This window comes from Varanus komodoensis, unplaced genomic scaffold (assembly GCF_004798865.1).
Source record: "Varanus komodoensis strain SLA01 unplaced genomic scaffold, ASM479886v1 scaffold5, whole genome shotgun sequence".
NCBI lineage: Eukaryota > Metazoa > Chordata > Lepidosauria > Squamata > Varanidae > Varanus > Varanus komodoensis.
The window spans coordinates 11,574,056-11,594,243 of NW_025336087.1; the positions used below are offsets into that span (position 1 = coordinate 11,574,056).

General features: G+C 39.9%; 1 protein-coding gene across 1 annotated transcript in view; it reads left to right on the plus strand.

Annotated features, from left to right (window-relative positions):
- Positions 1-18,200: 18,200 nt before the first annotated feature.
- The window catches only part of TBCA (tubulin folding cofactor A), a 37,244-nt gene continuing 35,256 nt past the window's right edge, over positions 18,201-20,188 (plus strand). Inside the window, exon 1 of the mRNA XM_044445983.1 lies at positions 18,201-18,391. Coding sequence (XP_044301918.1) covers positions 18,339-18,391 — 53 coding nt within the window. The 5' untranslated portion in view covers positions 18,201-18,338. The remainder of the gene's footprint in view (positions 18,392-20,188) is intronic.

Below are 20,188 nucleotides of genomic sequence, written 5' to 3' on the forward strand. Positions count from 1 at the left end.
AAACTTTTTTGCTTTAGTTCCAAGAACTCATTTTGCACTTAAAGCTAACTTACAGCACAGATCTAACTAATTACTGTGCACTTAGTGCACACACACCACACCATAATGAATAGCATTCCTGTTACATTCAATTACTTCTTAATAGTACACTTTGCTTTCATATTGTGACAGCTGTTTACTTCACTGCACAGTGTGTGCTCAACATAATGGTTACATTCTTATGTAACACTGATGTTTGGATGCTTTTACTTCTGTTTTAGAATGACTGTAGTTTGTCAACATGGCTGAACCAGGAAATCTGTGTTAACCTTAATTATGATTAGTTGAAAGCTGCTAACTTGAAGCTATCATTTATGAAGTTGGCTTGTTTCAACAAATCATTGTTCAGATTGCCCGCTGCTTAAGGTCTGGACATAATACTAAACTAGAGTTTAGTATTAAACTAGAATGGAAGTGGAGACTTTGGATTTCTAGAACATAACCATGCCAGAGGAGGAGGGAGACAACGTGAACATTTTTGTTTGTTTTTGTTATTATTTTAATAACATTACAATTTGAGAAGAAAAAATAAAAGTACTAAAGAAAATATAAGAAGAAACACCAAGGGATCTCAAACAAATACTACACAGAACGTCAAGTACAAAAAAAGAAAAAATGGTTTAGGTCAGTAATCATTATCTTCTCTACTCAGTCACATTTTTTTAGAACTTAGTTAAAATTCATTGAAATCTCTACTAAATTGCTGTTCTTCAACTTATTCTCTATTTACCTTAACTAAGCTTTCTAAAATAACAAAACCTTGATACAAACACTAATCTCTAACACTTTTCTCAAAAATTCCATTCCCTTAACATCTTTTTTTTTTGGCTAGTTGTCTTTTTACATTTTTAGTTAGTTTTACCATTACTGCTTAGTTACTAACTTGTTTTTCCAAGCTTCTGTAATTGAATTTCCTTTTGCTTACCATTTTAAAGCAAATTTAACTCTAGCCACAATTATCAAGTACTTTAAATAGATCTATTGACTCAGCCTACTATAACAACAAAGCATCTATCAGTATTTTCAAAAATACTGTTTCTATAACTCTCCTTCCTATAATGGCAGAGCATTAGTATGAACCTAAGTCTCTGACCATATTTTCAAAAATTGCACTCCATTTATACATAGATTTTTCTATTTTTATTATCCCCATTATACAGTAAGTTGTGCATAGTAGAGTTTCCACTTGTCATTACATACTTTGGCTGGTTTTCTATTTACATAATTAATTTTGCCATTACTGCATAGTCGGCTAACTTGTTTTTCTCTTCTTAAATAGATTGGTTTTCTTCTTGCCTGGGACTATGCCTGGGACTCACTGTGGTTCATCCGCGTAATGGCAGGCCATGCTTCAGTGTTGTGTGAAAGCAACAGTTCATCATACTGTTTTGGAGGCTGCCTGTCCGGTGTAGAAATGCACACCATTTCAGCATCTCAGTAATCTGTTTTCATCATTTAAATACTGCAAGGTTTTATTCTGCATAGCTAAGAAAAACAATGGTATAGGCAAATATTGGGTTCTGTTTAATGTCTACTCCTACCGAGAGTTAGATCCATTGAAATGAAAGGTTCCAATGGTCTAAATAGGTCTAACATTGGATACAACACAGTATTTGCTAAGGATTCAGAAACAAAGGGGTCAGGCAGATATTTTTTCCTAAATATTCTTTGCTATAGCCACAGGTGCTTTTCCTTATACAATGCCCAGGCTTCCTCTCTGTCCCTCTCTTAGTGATCCTGCCAAATCCCCCTTACCATAAATTCCTTTAAAAACAAAAAACCCAGACCTGTCAGATGAAAAGGTATAATAGTCCCTTGGCTAAAGGCAAGGTCCTGTCCTTGAGTAATAGAAGCCTGGGCTTGAGATGGTACTAGAATGTTCCATTCCATACACTTTGTCTCTTTAATGGTAGATCAAGACTTTTCCCTTCTCATCTAAACTTTGCTACTAAATCACTATCAATACTGTTTTGATATTGTTTGTAAATATATCTCATAATGCATCAGCGTAAGATCTCCAGTATTTTCTGATGAACAGCTTCAATCTCTTCCTACAACAGCCTTGGAAGAACTGCAGTTTATGATAAGGTTTAAGAGATTGTCTCATTATTGCTGTATGAAGAAAATACTATACACCTCTCTCTCTCTCTCTCTCTCTCTCTTTAAATAGTACAGTCTCATTTCCTAAAGACCAAATAATTAGAATGTTTTCTTGGCAGAAGGTAAGCAAAAGTCAGGAGAGGAGGTGATGTTACAAGTGTGCTGTAAGGCTGCAACCATACTGGAAGTTCAATGAAAACTAGCCCTGGTTTGAATATAGGAAGCCCAGATTCAAGCCTTTTGACACGTCTAAGGGTCTTCTACAAGGCTGTACCCCTTAAAGGCCATTGGGTAACAGCAGATTCATGTGGTCCATTTTCCAAATTAATTCAAATTAATCTGCTGTCATCACTTACTGATTTTCAAAGAGTGGTTGGTCCATCTTCCTCTTTATCTCCTTGGTTGTGTACATCAGCCATGAGTGAGAGATATCAACTTTAAAATCCATCAAGACCAGAACACAACCCATTGAAATGTGAACCATTAATCTATGGAACAATATTGACAAGAAATACTCATCTGAACAACAACAACAAATAGTTTTAATAACTGTGACCTCATTAACTCATCTGTCTGTCTCCTAATCAAATAACCTGTCATCGCCAGCCTCTAATTCAACTAATTTTTCATGTCTTTTAACCAACCAGCCAACCCTGATCCTACTTGAGAATTCTTTCTATTCTAACTCCACTAATGAATTTATTCTGGCATAAGCTTTCATGGACTATATTTGTCCACTTCAGCAGATTTACATCGCACTTCATGCATCTAATGAAGTGAATTATAGCCCATGGAAACCTATGCTAGAATAAATGTCTTAATCTTAAAGGTACCACAAGGCTCTGTTGATTTTGCTGCAAAAAACTACAGCTATACCCTTTGGAAAAAGATGCAGAGCATCAGTGGAGTTGGAATAAAGAGAATTCTCAAATAGGATCAGAGTTGGTTGGTTGAGACTTATTTCTGACTACAGAAACTCAAGAAGAGAAAAAGAGGGATCTCTCTCTCTCATACTATGCTAGAACCTGGGGTTGTCCCATTAAGCTGATTAATGGGAGATTCTGGACAGAGACAAGGAAATATTTCTTTACACAGTGCATAGTTAAACTATGAAATCCACTTCTGCAAGATGTAGTGATGTCAACCAGTGTGGATGACTTTAAAAGGGGATCAGACAAATTCAAGAAGGATAAGGCTATCAATGGCTACTAGTCTTGATGGCTATATACTACAGCTATGCCTATGTACACTGAGTACTGTTGCATGCTCACAAAAATGAACAAGCATTGTTCTGCTTGTTCATTTCTGTGAGCAGCCAGGTGGCCACTGTGTGAATGGGATACTGGACTAGAAGGACCCTTGGCTCTCATTCTTACGATGTTCAACTTGTAAAATATATTGACTTTTAATAAAAGAGCTTCAGCCAGCAAAAATGCAACTATTAGTTTTTAATTAGAAACACAAAGAAATGTTACCACATATACTGCTAGTGTGACATAAAAAGTGAATCAATGAAAAGGGGGAAAGTAACTGTCCAATGCTTGAATGTTTTCCTCATTCTTTGATTTCCTTTATGCCAGATTTCTCTAAACTGGTGTCATCCAGATATTTTGGACCACAGCTCAGAGAATTCTTGACCTTAATCATGCTAACTCAGGCTGATGAGGGCTGAAATCAAAATAACTGCATGGTGTAAGGTTGGAGATAGATTAGCATAGAGTTGCTATCACAATAGTAAATTTGTTATCATCTCATTCAGGTTTTAGAGCAAGAAGGATCATTTGTGGCACTTGACAGATAACATCCTCAGATCTGCTCTAAACAAACAAAATTCTGGGCCTGTATTCCCCACTTCATTCCACCAGTAGAAGGCAACAGCCCTGACCTGCTATTTTTCCACAGCATCTGGTTCAGAGACATGTTAGCTGTGAACATGGAAGTGCCAAGCCTAATCAATGTTGACAGACCTACCTTTCAAACTCCTAATACTTTTGTAAAGCCATATAAAAGCTAGTGGCCATCACTACATCTTGCCATATTGAATTCTTCATGGAATTGTGTGTATGGTTATTTTTCTTCCATTCCCAGTTCCCTGTACTGTGGCTTTTAACAGCAAGTAGAAATGTGTATGGAGAATATGCCATGGGGGAAAAAAGATCTGCACTTCGTTTTGTTTTATTGTAATCTATAGTATATTTTCTCTATCGCTGACTAGCCAGTTTGCTTAAATGTACCTTTCTCCCCTCCTAGCTGTCTGAGAGACCAATAAATACTTAAGTAACAGCATTACTGTAGAACTAGCTGTACAGGACCAAGATGTACTTACTGGAATAATGTCCCATTATTGTTCCACTTCCATTAAATGTTTACTTTAGTCCTTTTAGAAGACTTTGATGGTTAAAGGTCACTTGTCTAACCTTAGAAAGGCATGTTAGGAAGTAATTTCCAAAGAGCTGTGTCTACCTTTCATTCCTATTCATGCACTCTACTAAAACTTCAGCCCCTTAGTCTTCCTTAGGATGGGAAATACAGAAAACACTGAAAGAGAGGGAAAGTGTTTATAGATTATCAAAAGTCAAAGTCAAAATAGTAGTTTTTATTAACTATACATTGAATTCTGCATACAGATTTTAAATATTATTTCTTTGCAAAATGAAGGAGGAGACAAAATACATTAGAAATTGTATTTACAGGGCCAACCATACAATGAGGCAGCCACCTCAAGTGGACCATGCTAGGGGGTAAACAGGCAGAACAGAGCGGTGCTGCAGAACAGAGTGGTGGATGTAACATGGCCTGTTCGGTACCCGCAATCCAGCTTGTTATCTCCAATTGTGATGGAAGAAGTTGTTCCATGACCACTGTTGAATTAAGATTGAGCTGTCACTCAGGTCACGTTCAGAATGCCAAATGGGTGGGGAGCCATTTCATCCACCAGCTCTGGCAACAAAATCGCTTGCACCCGTCCTGAATGTTCATACACTTTGCCTTCCAGTGTTCTGTGCTGTAATATTTGTGGGGTACTTCCCCAAGCTTCATCACTTGTCAGCTGGAGGATATGTTTTGCACATGGATGCTGTTGCTGTTTCAGTATCATAAAAGAGGGACCAGCAGTGCCGTTGGAGTAATGCTGGTGCAGAAAGCCCTACAGGCAGCTGTACATGCCAGTTCTTCTTCCTCTGTCAGACCAATCAGTATCACGGAGACAGGTGATGAAGAGGACAGGAGGGCTGTTGATGTGCAGACAGTAATGTGAGGAGGGCTTGAGCCGGTGCCCTCCTTCACCATAGTCCCAGTTTTACTTAAAGCAATTTTGCTAGAACAGTGGTAAAGGATGTGAAGCCCTCCTAATGTTGTTGGACTACAGCTCTCATTAGCCAGCCTAAGCCAGTGGTGAGGGCTCAAGTGTCCCATGTCCCATGCCTGTGCTGGTGGGTGCAGGGTGTTTGTGTTAGTGTAGTTTCTTGACTGGTAATTCAGAGATGGGCTGACTCAGGAAAGGACAGGCCTGCACTGTAGCTTGCTTCACAGATTTGGTGCCAGGCATATGCATGCCACCTACACCTATAGTTTCTGTGACGGGCAGAGAACTTGTGGCCTTCCAGATAATTTTGGCCTACAATTTCCATGATCCCTCACCACTGGCTGTGCTGGCTTGCACTGGTAGGAGTTGTAGGCCAAAGCATCTGGAGGACTAGCTGCTCATTTCTGTTCTATGAATGTACTGCTCACCTAGCAGGCAGGAATAGTTGTGGCTCATCCCTATTATTTGTTGCTATTATGCAGTCAGTCTACTTTAGAAAGTATAAGAGGACAAATCTCTGCCCTGAGAAACTTACAACGAAGATGTTGACACAGGAAAAGAAGAGCCGAGCGAGAGAAACAGAGGCATGGTAAACAGACGCGCTATGTGGGTGCTTGAAAGAGATGGAGCAGTTAGGAGGATTCAGGTTCATATACAGATTGAAAATAAGCAGTCAAACCTTGGGCCACAATTTCCTAGTATTATTATTTGTATTTATTTATATGTTCTTTGAATATCACATCTAACTAGAGGACAATTAGTTTGGGTGGCTTACCCTTTTATGTAAGAAATAGACAACATGTTCCTGTCTGGTAAGCAGTGGCGAAGGGCATTGCTTCACTACAAAATATTGTCCCATGTGCATCAGGCAGCCCATGTTAAGGCTTTGTATCGTTTTCATAGGTGGCCAAAAAGGGAGGAATCACTTTACCATTATTTAAACTTTGCATCCAAGCATGTGATCAGTCAAACCCACACAGATGGCTACTGCTATCCATGTCCTTTTAGATTTGCTTTGTTCATTAGCATACCTCTAATTCAACAAGGCTTGTTCTGCAGAGAAGAGTAGACCAGAAGATAAGATAATAGTAGTTATTGTGCCAAGGGTTAAATTTTCAAAGACAAAGATGGCATTTTGGTGCTCCTGCTGTTCATCCTTCATTTCCATAAGGCTTGTGTAGTACTTCCTTCTTTTGACCAACTCCCCTACCAAAAAAAAGCCTTTGTGGCTGGCAAGACTCCTGCACCAATCAGCATAACAGGCTGATTATTCAGCCTGCAAATAATTATTTAGAAAGAAATTTTGATCTTTACATTCCTTCTTTCACAAATTTATAACTTTTATAAAACAAAAAAGGAGGGAAGGAGGGAGGGAAATAAAATGAAGCTGGAATCTGTTTAATTCTATCAAAGAATTCTAATAAAATCAGTTCTTCTGGAATGCTGTGATTTTTTGCTGAACTTTTCAGTGACCTATGCAAAAGATGAAATTATCTCAGTCAGCAGTTGTTTCAGATAAGAAAGTTGCAGAAAAAAATAACTTATTGTTTTACAATTGCTCGTATGTTTTTCTTTACAGTGTAAATGAGCATAAAATATTGTAAGAAGTAAACAGGACCTACAAAAGGGAAGTGTGTCTCAGTAGAGGTGATGCAATGGGAAATAAATTCATAATTCCTAAATCATGTCAGGAAATTTTACAGAAATATCACATTGTTCAGAAGTCTTACTCTAATTTTCATAACATATAAGCAGAACTAGTAAAAAAACTTATAAAAACCAAAGATCAATTCTCAGATGACATAACAACTCATGAGAGATCAAAACACCTGTTTCATTGATGTCTCTGCTCCATTTTGTTACAAGCTCAGATATGTCATTGGTAAGATGCTTTAATCTTTGCAAAAATGGAATGCTCCCTGCAATGAGACTAGAAAACACTTTAAAATGGTTCTGTTTATAACAATTACATAATATGGCGGTTCTAAATGTTTATATCAAATTTGAATAATGTAGAAACTTCTTAAATTTTGAAGTAAAATACAAGATGCACCTAATCTATGAGTTCTCTATTGAAAACTCAGTGGGTTAACACAAGGAATTTTGTAAATGTCAAATTTCCTTTGTGGGGACATGCTACTTGTGTATCTGTTACTTGCTGATATACTACCAAGCTAAATACTGAAATTGCATACTATGAAATCCCTAAATAAGGGCAACTCTTCCATATTGTGCTATAGTTTGGTTTGTAAAGAATGGATGGGTTATACAAGCTCTGTTCTGTGGTTTGCATGCTCTGTCTCTAAATATATTCCAAGCAACTCTGAAACAAACAGGGCTGAAAAATGGTTGATAAACTTTCCACTTTTAATGAGTGAATTATATTGCATTTATCTGGTGCCACTTCAGATAAATTTTGCGGGAGGTCATGGTTTGCTTGTCAAGTAACTTATATACCCAAATGTCCAATGTGCAATGTTACAATACATGCAATGTTTAATATTGCTATAAGAAAAGGTGATTTTTAATACTTCATATATTGTTAATGTTGGAATATGCAATATATAAAGGGCTGCCTCCTGTGTTGTCCTCAAATTCTGGAATGCACTCCCTCAAGGACTATAATTATCCCACCTTCTTAGCCTTTAGAAGACTGAAAATTCATCTTTTCAATTTAACCTTTGAAAATATGTAGTTTAAAATGTCTTGTTTATTTTTGATGTTCCTCTTTTGATTGTTTTAAGGTGGATTGATCCAACATGTGGCCCATGAGGCCTTGTTCTGTGGCCCTCATGCTGCTTGGACCCCGTTTCCCACACTCCCCACCCATATCCCAGTGATGGCATGAGCATGATTGCAGTGAGCTCTCCTGAGGCCGCTGTCCTGTCCCACTCACCGTTGGACTGGTGACCTTGCGATAGCTCACCCCAGCATGCCCTGTGCTGTTTCAGCTGATGTGTGCAAAGGTGCCAAGTAGAAATTTCCTCAACTCATGTTGGGGTCATAATCACAAATGGTTTACCAGTTCCTATATGTACATGCCAGACTAAACCTTTAGGAAGACTTAAAAGCTTCTATAAATTAATACATAGTACCCTGTTTGTCTTCCATCTGTATGACCCTCAGAGCTAAATTGGCCTCATGCATACCCTCATGAGAATGAGGGCTCTTGAGTGAAGCACTCTATAGCCATAATTAGACCAAGCTTTGTCCTGAAGAGATTGCTGGTAGATCTGTGGAAGTTTGAAAGTAGGATTTTAAAAATGTTAGCTGTTTAATAATTGAACAATAAAATTAATCAGGGTAGGGAACTTGTGAGGTGCTAATGAACTACAACTTCCATCATCCCTCACCTCTGGCTATGGTGGTGATGGGCTGATGGGAGTTGTAATCCAACAACATCTGAAAGGCCACTCATCCCTCCCTCTTATGCTAAATCATACTGTTGAAATTAAGAAAGCTGGGGCAGAGGGTTATCAGGAATGGATTTTTGTGTGAAAACATTATGAGTTCCATTCATTTCTGAGACTGAAAATAATTTCCAAGGTTCAGAATGCTTTAATTGTATGCATTTGTTTAACTCATACCCCATCTTTCTATCAGGAAATGGTATTTATGTCATTTTTCGCCTGGATCCTAGTTGGTGGATTCCAAGTATGGCCTGATGATAACTGTTTCTATCTGTAAAAAACAAAGGTGGCTTCTCTTTTACCCCATGTAGAGAAGCTAGGTAGCTGGCCAGGGGATCTCATTTCAGTTCTGGCAAAAGGCTATAATCTTTTACCATACCCAGAGGTAGCAGGCTAGTTTAGAGCGTGTGGGATAGGCTGTATGGACAGCCTGTGTGAGGTGTAGTGAGTAGTGTTGGAATGGGACTCTGCAGATACAGGATGCTGTCCACAGTTCTCCGTGAAAGTCACTGGGTTTCTGAAGCAGTCTCTGACTCTCAACTGTAACTATCTGATAGGATTGTTGTGAGGATAAAATGGAGGAAGCTGCCCTGTGTTCTTTGCAAGAGAGAAAAAAACAGGATATAGCAGTTGTTTCATTCTCCTTGATGTTCATACCACTCCTGTTTTTAGGGTTGTATTAAGTAAAACTGGAAGCTTTCCTACCCATATTGTAGGACACAGATATTCCTCTAAAGAAGGCCCACTGGAAAGCTCCATCCTCAATGTGAGATTTAAAACTCCTTGAGACAGGATTCGAGTGGGTACAAGCAGTTTATTCCATATAAAAAGCGTTTGCAAAGGCTGGCTCAATGCCTCAGTAGTCTGAGAAACAAAGAGCAATCTTTTACTGTTTTCAAGAGATTTTATACATTCCTTTCCCCAATGCTCAACACCATCCCCACTTTGCCATTGGCTGGTTACTAAGAAGTCACAATCTTCCCCATCCGCCTATATCATACTATTCTTTAATATGTTCCCCCCTCCCTCTCATACATCCCATGTTCATGCTAATGAGCCAATTACCTATTAGAGGTGTGTCATTTACTATTTATGAGCCTATTAAGCTGCGCAGTACCTTCTAAGAGGTCAACAGGCCAAAGTGGCCTTGAAAATTCTTACTTGATGCCAAAATGTTTCTTAAATCTTGTGGGGAGGATGAGACAATGAGAACAGGCCTTTATTCATTCTAAAAGATACAGATTCTACACTTAAGAAAGAACAAACCTTCACTCATATTTTAAAAGATACAGAGTTTACACTTCCCACACTCGACCATCTCAAATTGTTTTGGTACTGCTGTCCAATTCAAGTATTCAGAAGCTGAATCCACCATTTAATCCAACATTTAGTCATCTCAGAGTATCTAATTATTATTATGCTGACTTTGCTTCTAATGGTATTCTAGGGATGGAATACCACATCTGCTGCATCCTAAATACTTTGCACTTTGTAATATGCCTTCAGAAAATAGGGCCAAAAAAGTTTCTTCCTCTCCCAAGAAAAGCAAAGCTTGGGACCATACAGCTTGGAACCACAATACCTGTTGAAGCACCTGTCAAACCCTGATCTACCTGGACACCACACTCAACTTCTGGAGCCTTCTTCTAGTTGCCAACACTTTGAGAGGCTGAGGATGGCAACTAGGGGGAGGGACTTTTGTGTAGTGGCCCCCCATCACTGGAACATTCTTGGTGCTGTAGGCTCCTTGGCACAGAATTTGCCATCTTTTTGGTGCCAGGTTAAGACAGCCCTTTTTGTGGAGACCTTTAAAGATCTCCCTGGTCATCCAAGGGGCCTGATGGGTTTATCCAGGGGCCGTTTTTCTTTTTTCTTGGCCAAGTTTTTTTCATTTTATGTAATGCATTTTAATGCTATTTTAATTTTAATTTTTTAAAATGATGTTTTATGTATTGTATTTTATTGTTTTATATTCTATTGTAAACTGCCCACAGAGCTTTGGCTATGGGTAGTATAGAAATGTAATTAATAACAACATCAACAACAACAATAAAACATTCTTAAAACAAAGGAATTAAATTCCTCTAGAAACACACCCATCAGTATTATGAAGCAAACATTTCTGAGATTAATTTCAGTGTATTTTACTGTCTTAATCCTCGTTAGGTTACTCTTGGTTGACCCTGAATAAAATCTAACTAGGGGTGACAAAAAAATATGTCCATCAACCTTGCTCATGCATTGCAACATAAAAACTGACTGGAGTCATTGACTACAGGTAAGAATGAGCAAAACTACCCAAGAAAAATATGCTGGTTTGTGGATGCTCATTCACTCCACTTTTGTCTGTCACCTTGATTTTCAGATTGGGCATTCATGGAGAAAAGGGGATGTGAACTGAAAAAATACTGTGTGTCTTTTAAAAGACAGCATCATGTTATGTTTCTCCCCTTACAGAAATTTATGTTACACGGTATTAGACCATGGGCTAAGCTTAATGTAACATGATACATTAAAAACTGCACATCATGATTGCAATGTGTGTCAGAACAATGAATTGTTATATCACATCTCTCCTCATCTGTGAGTAGGGTCCCTTTGTAAATCATCCACAAAGGGATGCATTCACTCCTTAATGTGTGTGCATAAATCCCATTTTCCTTTGCTATGTCTCACCCTTTTCTAAAGGTTTGTTTCAACTGAAAATGTGCTAGGAAACAATAATGTTGACACTTATATCCATGCTTTCTAAAAGGGCAGAGATAGCTACACTTTTTAAAGGTAAGCACAACCCAAATATGCTGCCTCACCCAGCCACACACTAATGAAAAATAGCAGCATTTAAAATGATTTAGCGTACAATTCTATGCATGTTTAGACAAAAAAGGGACAACAAATCCCAGCATGCTGCAACCACCCATTTTTTATATTTCCTGATAAGATTGCATCCTTTTTTTGTCTAAACATTTTGTCAAGAGATGTAGAAGCTGCTTAACTGCAGCTGATCAGTTCCCACCACATGACTGGAGAAATGTATATATTATCCACCCATGTGAGCAGGGGCCATTCACAATACTCTTTCCCATGTCGGTGGCACACGTCCCCTCCTGGAGCTGCAGTGGTGTAGTGGAACTGGGGCTCACAGTGTCAAAGGCTTGGATTTTTTGATTAGGAAGGATAGTGTAACCCCACCTCAGGTTTCCTTGTTTCCCTGCAGTTTAGCTATAATCCTCAAAGTGCCTGGGTGTGTCGGCGGTGGGGGAGAATGGATTTTCCCTGCAATGAAGTATTGTAACCTATGCCTTGTTGCTTGGTCTTGAACAGGCAACAGGACTAGTTTTACGAAAGACCTGCTTTGAGTGGAGATGAAAACTACTAGAAATAGTCTGTTAATATCTATGAACACGGTAGCCTGCATTTTTGGAGAATGATTTTGAGACTCTGATGATGAGCACCTGCACTTCAAAATTTACCACTATACCACTTCAGACAGAGTAGTGTTGATTCCATAGGAAAGATGTACACAACTAATCTCCAGCTGCGACTGGGTCCATATTCTTCTAGACATATGAGAGGTGCTCATGGATTGCTGGGGGATGGGGGCAGATGGGAACTTCACATAAGAAAGCAAGAAGATCTGTTCAAGATCATACCAAAAGCTTATCCTGCCCAGCATTGTGGTCCTCTGTGGCCAACTAGGCACCAATGGGTAGTCCACAACAGGATAGGAGTGCATCAGTGCTCTCCTGCTCATGGTGCTCAGCAACGGGTATACAGATACACTGCCTCTGATACTGGTGGTAATAATATAGCCACCATGACTAGCAGCAATTGCTAGTGTTATCCTTTATAATTTTGTCTTCTTTTAAAGTCATCTGGATTAGCAGCAATTTGCAGGGATCAGGCTCCACACCTCTGCAGATGTGCAACCAGAAGGCATGAGAAGTGATTCTGTATCAGAAGAAGTGGGAGAATGGAGAAGATATTGCTGAAGGACTCAGAGACAGGCAAATAGTGGGGAAAGTGAGAAGGCCATCTAAACTGCCACCTAATCTCTTGGATGGAGGCCAGGCTGTGTCCTCAGAAATGGTGGGAATGCAGGATCCTAATGAGGAACAGGAAGGGAGAGTAAGAATTAGGGATCCAAGGGCTAAACATGAAACGGGCACTGCAAAACCATGCAGCATGGCAGCCATCCAAGTGACTGGCAGAGGGGCCATGCTATGGAAAGAACTGCCTTGAGGCTCACAGCAATTGGAGTAAGGTTTGTATCAATGTTCTTTTATGATTGTTCCTAAGCGATTCTGTATTATGCAAAGTTTATGTAGAACATTTGCCTTCATTGACTGGGGGGAGGGGGGAAAGGTTGTAGCCTAAAGCAATGCTTGGCTGACTGTAACTTCCTCATAATAAAATTACTTGACTGGAATTAAAACTTTCTAGCTGGGCTTCAGACAGAGCCAGAGGCAGTATCCAGACTAAGACATGTGGTAGCAATTTCCATAGTTCAATAATGCCTTGAATTGCTTACCACTCAGCTTCTCTGGAAGACCCTTAGTTTTAGCATTATGGGTGTGGCGGGGGGGGGATTTCTATGAACTTCCTTCTGTTCACTTAATTCAGGATCTAATCCATTATTTGTAAATGTGAGCATAAGTAAACAGCTTAGCTAATCTAAGTATGTCTTACACAGAACTGAATGAGGTCCTTGATATTTTTGTGCAAGAAACAAAGCATGATCCCCCACCAGGACGCTATGGAAAAGATAAAAAACAGTTGAGCTAATCAACTCTGTATGGGCTAGTACGGTGAAACAGGTTCAGTGGTAACACTTAAAAATGTAGGTTTTGTTCATATTTGTGCCTGGATATTGTCAGGAGTTAAAAACACTATGGGTGCATCAAGGCTTTCAAGGTACAATCATCCTGCCTTAATCACACAACATTATTGTCACTTGTAACTCTCCTATATTTTTCCACTTTCATCTTTTGCCTTACTGCAGAAAACCCATTAAGAAAAGATCGGAATGGCTGCACAATGCCTTCTGTTTTGTGGCTCTATCTGGAGCCATGCCCTGCATATGGGTAGAAAAACAGGCCAAACAAAGCAGAGTGTAATTAAGCTACTTTTCAGTTCAAGTGACAAAAGTTATATCCAATATCTTAAATGCACCTTGGTATAAAGTTTTGCATTTTTGTAAGTGTAAAGTACTCTCTAGTCTGAATAACTCTTTTGGATTGGTCAGAGTCAACATAGCTCTAGTTTTCAGCTTCTATCAGACCAGAAGTAGACACTATTTTACTAAATTAGGAATTTCCAAGCTTTTACTAAAATGTCAGACTTTTATTGCACATTTTCCTGTCAAAACCCGTCTATGAATTCAGCTCATCTAGCCAGGGGCCTTCACGATCTTTTTGGATCAATGAGCACATTTGGAGTATTGTGGGCATTCTCACAAACAGGTTGCAGTGAGGAGGTGCTCTTGTCTGGTCACAAAATGGCTGCAGTAGTGTCAAAAGCCAGTAGTTTCCCAGAAGGTGGTGAGACTGAAAGAACCTAAGAGAACCTAAGGGCAAAGCCAAGGTAGGGCTGAGCTCTAAAATAGAAAAAAACACCATTTTAAATCCAAAGAAAGATGGCAATGGAAGTTGGCTCTTCACTTTGCAGGAAGCCAATCTCCCAGTCAATTATCTAAAAAAGAACATCTTAAGAAATAAAATTAAGCTTAGGAGGGGCAGCAAACCTAGCAGTTTCCAAGAGACCTCTCTGCAGGCACATGAGTACCCATAGGCACTGTGTTGGAGACTCCATCTATAACAGACTTTATGTTGGAGACCTCATATACAAAGGCTGGCAAACCATAATGTGCTGACTACATGGTAGGTTCTACCACAGAATGGAAACATTTACCATATTGGATTTTTGGTGACTCTCACAGGTTATTTCTGAAAGTTTTCATGTGAGTAAAGGAAAAGCATCCCCTCAAAAAATCCAATCAGGCTGTTCAGCATTTGAAAGGATTTCCTTATCATGATCAGAAAAATATAGCACAAATCGTATAGATGACCTCTAACAAATTGTTATTGAGTGCATTGGAAGAAAGGTGATATATAAATGTAATAAATAACATTAAAGGCCATTCTGGGCAGAAACTAGGAGTATTTCAAACTGATGAGGATTTTAAACTGTCAGGTTGTGTTAACTGATGACTTTAGTTGCATTATCTCAGTTACCCTGTTAAACAAACAATAGCACATGTATATCCTTACTGTTGTTGTAATCCTATGCAGTTCTACCTGCATGTAAGGCACATGGAATTTGATAGGCACAGGTAGTATTAGGGGGCTCACCAGAGCTGGAGCCCTGAAGCCCTTGGAGGTCATCTGCCCACACCCCACTGTCTATGGGCATTCTTGAAAAATGGTACAGGGGCCCTGGTTATCTCTGCTGCAACTCACTTCCTTGGATTATCTGGCTTTTGGCTCACACGTGCTTCTCCTCCCACAGCCCCACCCAGAATCCTTCTGCCTGAGTTTTTTTCCCCTGAAATCAGATTCCCTCCTTTCCCCTATCTATGTATCCCTTTTTACAAGTAGGGATGTCCTTAGGAGAAAGGGTCCTTTAAAAACACACAAATAGTTTAAAGCATGTCTTCTATCTGTGCTTGTTGCAAACCATCCTGAGATGCTAGTAATGGGATGGTCTATAAAAACTTAAATAAATAAATAAATAAATCTTAATGCATTTTTGTTCTGTGGGCCTGTGCCCCAGATCTTTTCCATACCTAGCATTGCTTGTCAGTGGGTCTTACTTCTGAGTAGATATGCACAGAATTGCAGTGTAAATAAGGTGATACATTGTTCATGATCTGTGGCATTCATAAATGTTTATAAAGTATTCTGTAAATTTAGACTAAAGTAAGAAACATTTCTGGGCTATGATCCTCCCCCACCCACAGCTTTCTTTACAAAATTATGTTGAGAGAAAATGAACATTAAACAAAAATGTGAACAATCCAATCTAGAACCCATTTGCCCCGCAGTGCTCATAGTTCAGTTAATTAAGCTAAATTAAAGCCAAGCATTTGAGCTTAACTGGCTTCCAGTCATTATTTGTTTGTTTGTTTATAGACTTCCCTAAAATATTCCCCAAAGGGTAAGGGGAAACATTAATTAAAATGCTTAAATATATATTACAAGTGAATTGTTCAAAGAAACCCTGACAGCTGTGGAAGCTAAATGCCTGCAGAAATGACTCTCTGGAGGAAAAGCTAAACAATATGATAAAATCTGGTTGTCCCTGTTGCCTGCAAGCCCCATTCCAGAAATACTGTGAGGTCATAGTGTCATGGAATGATCATGAACATTCTAACTACTAAAATGGAAGGTGAAGAGTAGAGACTGCGTTTTGTTCCTACAGGTGTGTGATAACAACAACAGAGCTGGGAGGGTAAGTGAAATGAAAGCCCACAAAGCAGGGGAGCCAAAGGGTAGGGAGAGGGTAGCTGAAGAAAAGAGGGCAGAGTAAGCAGCATACAAGGAAGCAAGTCCATGAGAAAAAATGGGTGCAGAGAACAAAGGGTTTTGTGAAGCACAATGTTTAAGTTAGGAGGATCCAGGGAGAAGAACCTCATACATTGCAAGGTAAGGGAGAGGCAAGAAAATAATTGCAGTAACTTCAATTCACTTTCCATTCGAAGGCTGCTTTGTACATTAACAATGTTAGCCTGGTCTCATTGTGTTGTTTATTAAATTATCGCAGATAAAGCATTGGCTATCTGACCCTACAACAACCTCTTGTAACTAATATATTTAAGGTGCATGTGAGGGCAGGAACCTTAAGCCAGCATCATAACTTCTGTTATCTAGTACAAGTGGCCATTGTTGTGTTTACAGGCAAGCTGTAAATTTTCTACACTGTACTTTGATTCAGGAAAGGGGAGTTCAGTACAGGAATTTCCAGTACCTCATACAATTGTAAATGTCCCTTCATTGCTGTGTCAAACACAGGGTCACAAGAGAGGTGTTCTTTCCTACCTTCTTCCTGCACTTCCCTTAGCAAAACCAGAATAGACTGTCCTCATAAACTTATTAAAAGTAACTCCAGTGCTTCAGGAAGAAACACTGCCATCAGATTTTATTTATGGATAGGAGGTAGGGTGGAATCTCTCCTGTTACTGGTATAAGTTATTGGAGTAATTGGATGCTGCCACTGAATGCATATGTAGATTTTATTGAGGGTATGCCCATTTTAAATCAGTGGAAAATTAATTGAAAAGAAGTGCAGGGCATATGCTTTCATTTTGTCTTGCTGCCACTAGAAAAATAATATATTAAGAATACTATCTGACAGTAAGGTTTCCACTTGGCTTATTGCTATAAATAGGAATAAACCATGGAATTTATTTCCACCCAGGATCTTGTAGCTGGAGTCAGGGCTCAGAGAATCAAAGTACCTGGCCTTTCCTGATTAGCAGTGAGTATGTACCATCCTCCTCCTCTCCACAGCCTTTCCTTGTTCATTCTGAATTTAGCAGCAATTCCCAGTGATAGGTGCGATGGTTGTGGGTGCTTTTTGTAACGCGAAGGATTGGTGGGAGGCTTGATCTTTGAACAGGCAAAAATAAACAGGTAATTAAAACCTGAAGAAAACTTGTACAGATGATTTGCCACCTACATTTTTGGACTCTTCTTGGGAGAATGGCTGTGGGCACTGCCATGGTGACTCCTTGCATTTTACTTCTCCACTAGTAATCCAGATCGAAGAGTTTTATCCTTGAACAAGCAAGGATTTCATTTCAACACTTTAACCCAGTTTAATCGTTTTGGGGTAGCGAGAATACTTGGAAGCATGTTGGGAGGTGTAGGGCACTTTCTAAATATGCATAGGATTTTGCCTCAAACTGCAACCCTTTAAGCGAAGAGTAGGGTGGCCATCCTACTGTACTGGCACGCGATATGGGCAGCGTTCAACAAGATGATTAACGTCAGAACAGCACAGAGCAGAAGGGTGCAAGCCAGCTTTCCTGATTCGGATTTCGCACTATAGGTGCTGGCAGCATGCATTGGCAGGTTCCTTGTTTTCTGCAACAGGAAACTCTCCCGCGACTTTGCAGCGGACAGGTTTGCGAGGACATGCTGGCAGCAACGAGGGAGGCCTCTCTGGTCGTCTGGACAGGACAAAACTTGAACCCCTAGAGAAGCTCCAGTTGAAATAAGTCTTCCCATCCCCGCTCCAGTGCACGATCCATACCTTGAGCTCTCCTTGCCCCCCCCCTTTCCCAGTGGTACAGTCCGCTTGAGGGCGGAGTTTGTATTCGTAGTAAGACGCGTTTTCTGGGGGAGTGCTCTGCGCATGCGCGTGGACTTTGTGTGCTGCGTGAGCCGGCGGTTGTGGGCTTTTCTCTTGTGTCATTGCCTTCTGTTTACTGGCGTTTTGTTGCCGCCGCTCGCGATCCGTCGCCTTTGCCCTCAAAAGTCCGCGTTATGGCAGACCCTCGCGTTAGGCAGATCAAAATCAAAACGGGCGTAGTGAAACGGTGAGTTTCCGAGAGTCTGGGCCTTGACGTTCGTGTGCCTGTCCTGGGGCCATGCCTGAGTAGGGGAAGCCTGTGGTGTGGATGTGGGTTGTCGTTACCTCACGTGTGGGACGGTTGGAGGAGGAGTAGAGGGCCCCGTCTTGTGCCCCCCTCAGGAGTGGCCGTGTTTCTGTGTCTTCGTCACGTTGGTTGGCCAAGGGGGCGTCAACTTGAAACTAATGTTATGTGTGTAGCTGTGTGTGCGTGTTACTGCTTGACCCCAGTCATTCAAAGAATTCAGATAAACTCCTGTTTTCTGCCTTTACAACATTCCTGTGAGGTGGGTTAGGATGTTGACTGGGCCAGGGTCATTCAGTCTGTTTCGTAATTGGATGGGTTGTATCTTACCAGTTTTAGCTTGGCCTCCTTATCACTGCACAGGTTCCCACAGCTTTCAATATTTGCCTTGGTCTGTAATTCCTATAAATCAGGAGTTATTTGCAGCACATGTAAATAGTTCTGAAACTTAGTGTGTGCCATAGTTTCCCCATCACTGCTACAGATATTTCTGCTTATGTGTAGGATTAGGAAACAACCTTTAGGTCATGACTGTGATTTTCAAGTTGGTTTGATTCTTCCCTCTAGATACGAAGCATTGTTTTTAATCAAGGTAGGCAACCTGGAGCTTTCGAGGTGTCTTGGATTATAGCCCTATAAGCCCCAGACACTATGGTTGATGGTCAAGGTTTATGGAAATTATAGTTTAAAACATCTGAAGGGAACCAGGTTGCATGTCCCTGGCTTATTTCTTTCAGAATGCATGTTTAAATTAGTTTGATGGTTGTGTATAAAGAACCAGAGGGTGTTTGCTATCCCAGTTTGATTAATCTGGGTTGATGTATTGTGGTGTATGAACAGGAAAAGTTTTCTCACTGTCAGAGCAATATGACAACGGAACCAGTTGCCTAGGGAGGTCATGGGCTTTCCTATACTAGAGACATTCAAAAAGAAACTGCATAGCTGAGTGAGATGGTGTGAATTGGGGTCCTGCAGTAGCAGGTCATTGGACCCCATGGCCTTCATGGCTCCTTCCAACATTACTATTCTATGATTCTGTGAACACTGGAGTAAATAGATATGCTTGTTCAAGCATAGATCCCTTTTATCTGGATTACTTAACATGGAATACTGATGATAACTAACTGCTATTGCTGATTGTTTGCTCATTGTTACTAACATACATTGGATCCCTTCACACAAGGGTGGATTGATTCACAAATGTGCATGAAGGAACAATCATTCACAGTCTTTCATATTGCTTTTTGCTTCAAGAGGTAACTTACAGGTGAGAAACAACGTATCACCAAGCAATGTACATGCAATATGCAGTGGCTTTATTTTGATGTGTACATATATAACTACTTAAAACATGTTATGGGGGAACACTCTGTATTAATTCTGGTCATTATGTGCACTGATAGATACTGGAGAGAAGTGACAGTGATATTTTATTTAAATCCTAAACCTCATTTCACAATATCGCAGCTTCATAGAAAAGTAATAGGCATTTACTATTCTTGAAACCCGCATCCAATGTAGCAATCCCTAACTGTAACCTCTCTTATATACCAGTTATAGAAGGGGGATTCAGTTCTGTGATTTTGATCTGACAATCACATTTCTGAAGTGTACAAGATGCCGATTGAATTCTTGCATAGGTAATTGCTGAGACCCCTCTTGGTTCAGACTACTGGGTTTCTTATGGGTGTCTTCCTTCTGAAAAATGGTTGCAGGCCCAGTTGTGTAAATACTGTCTCT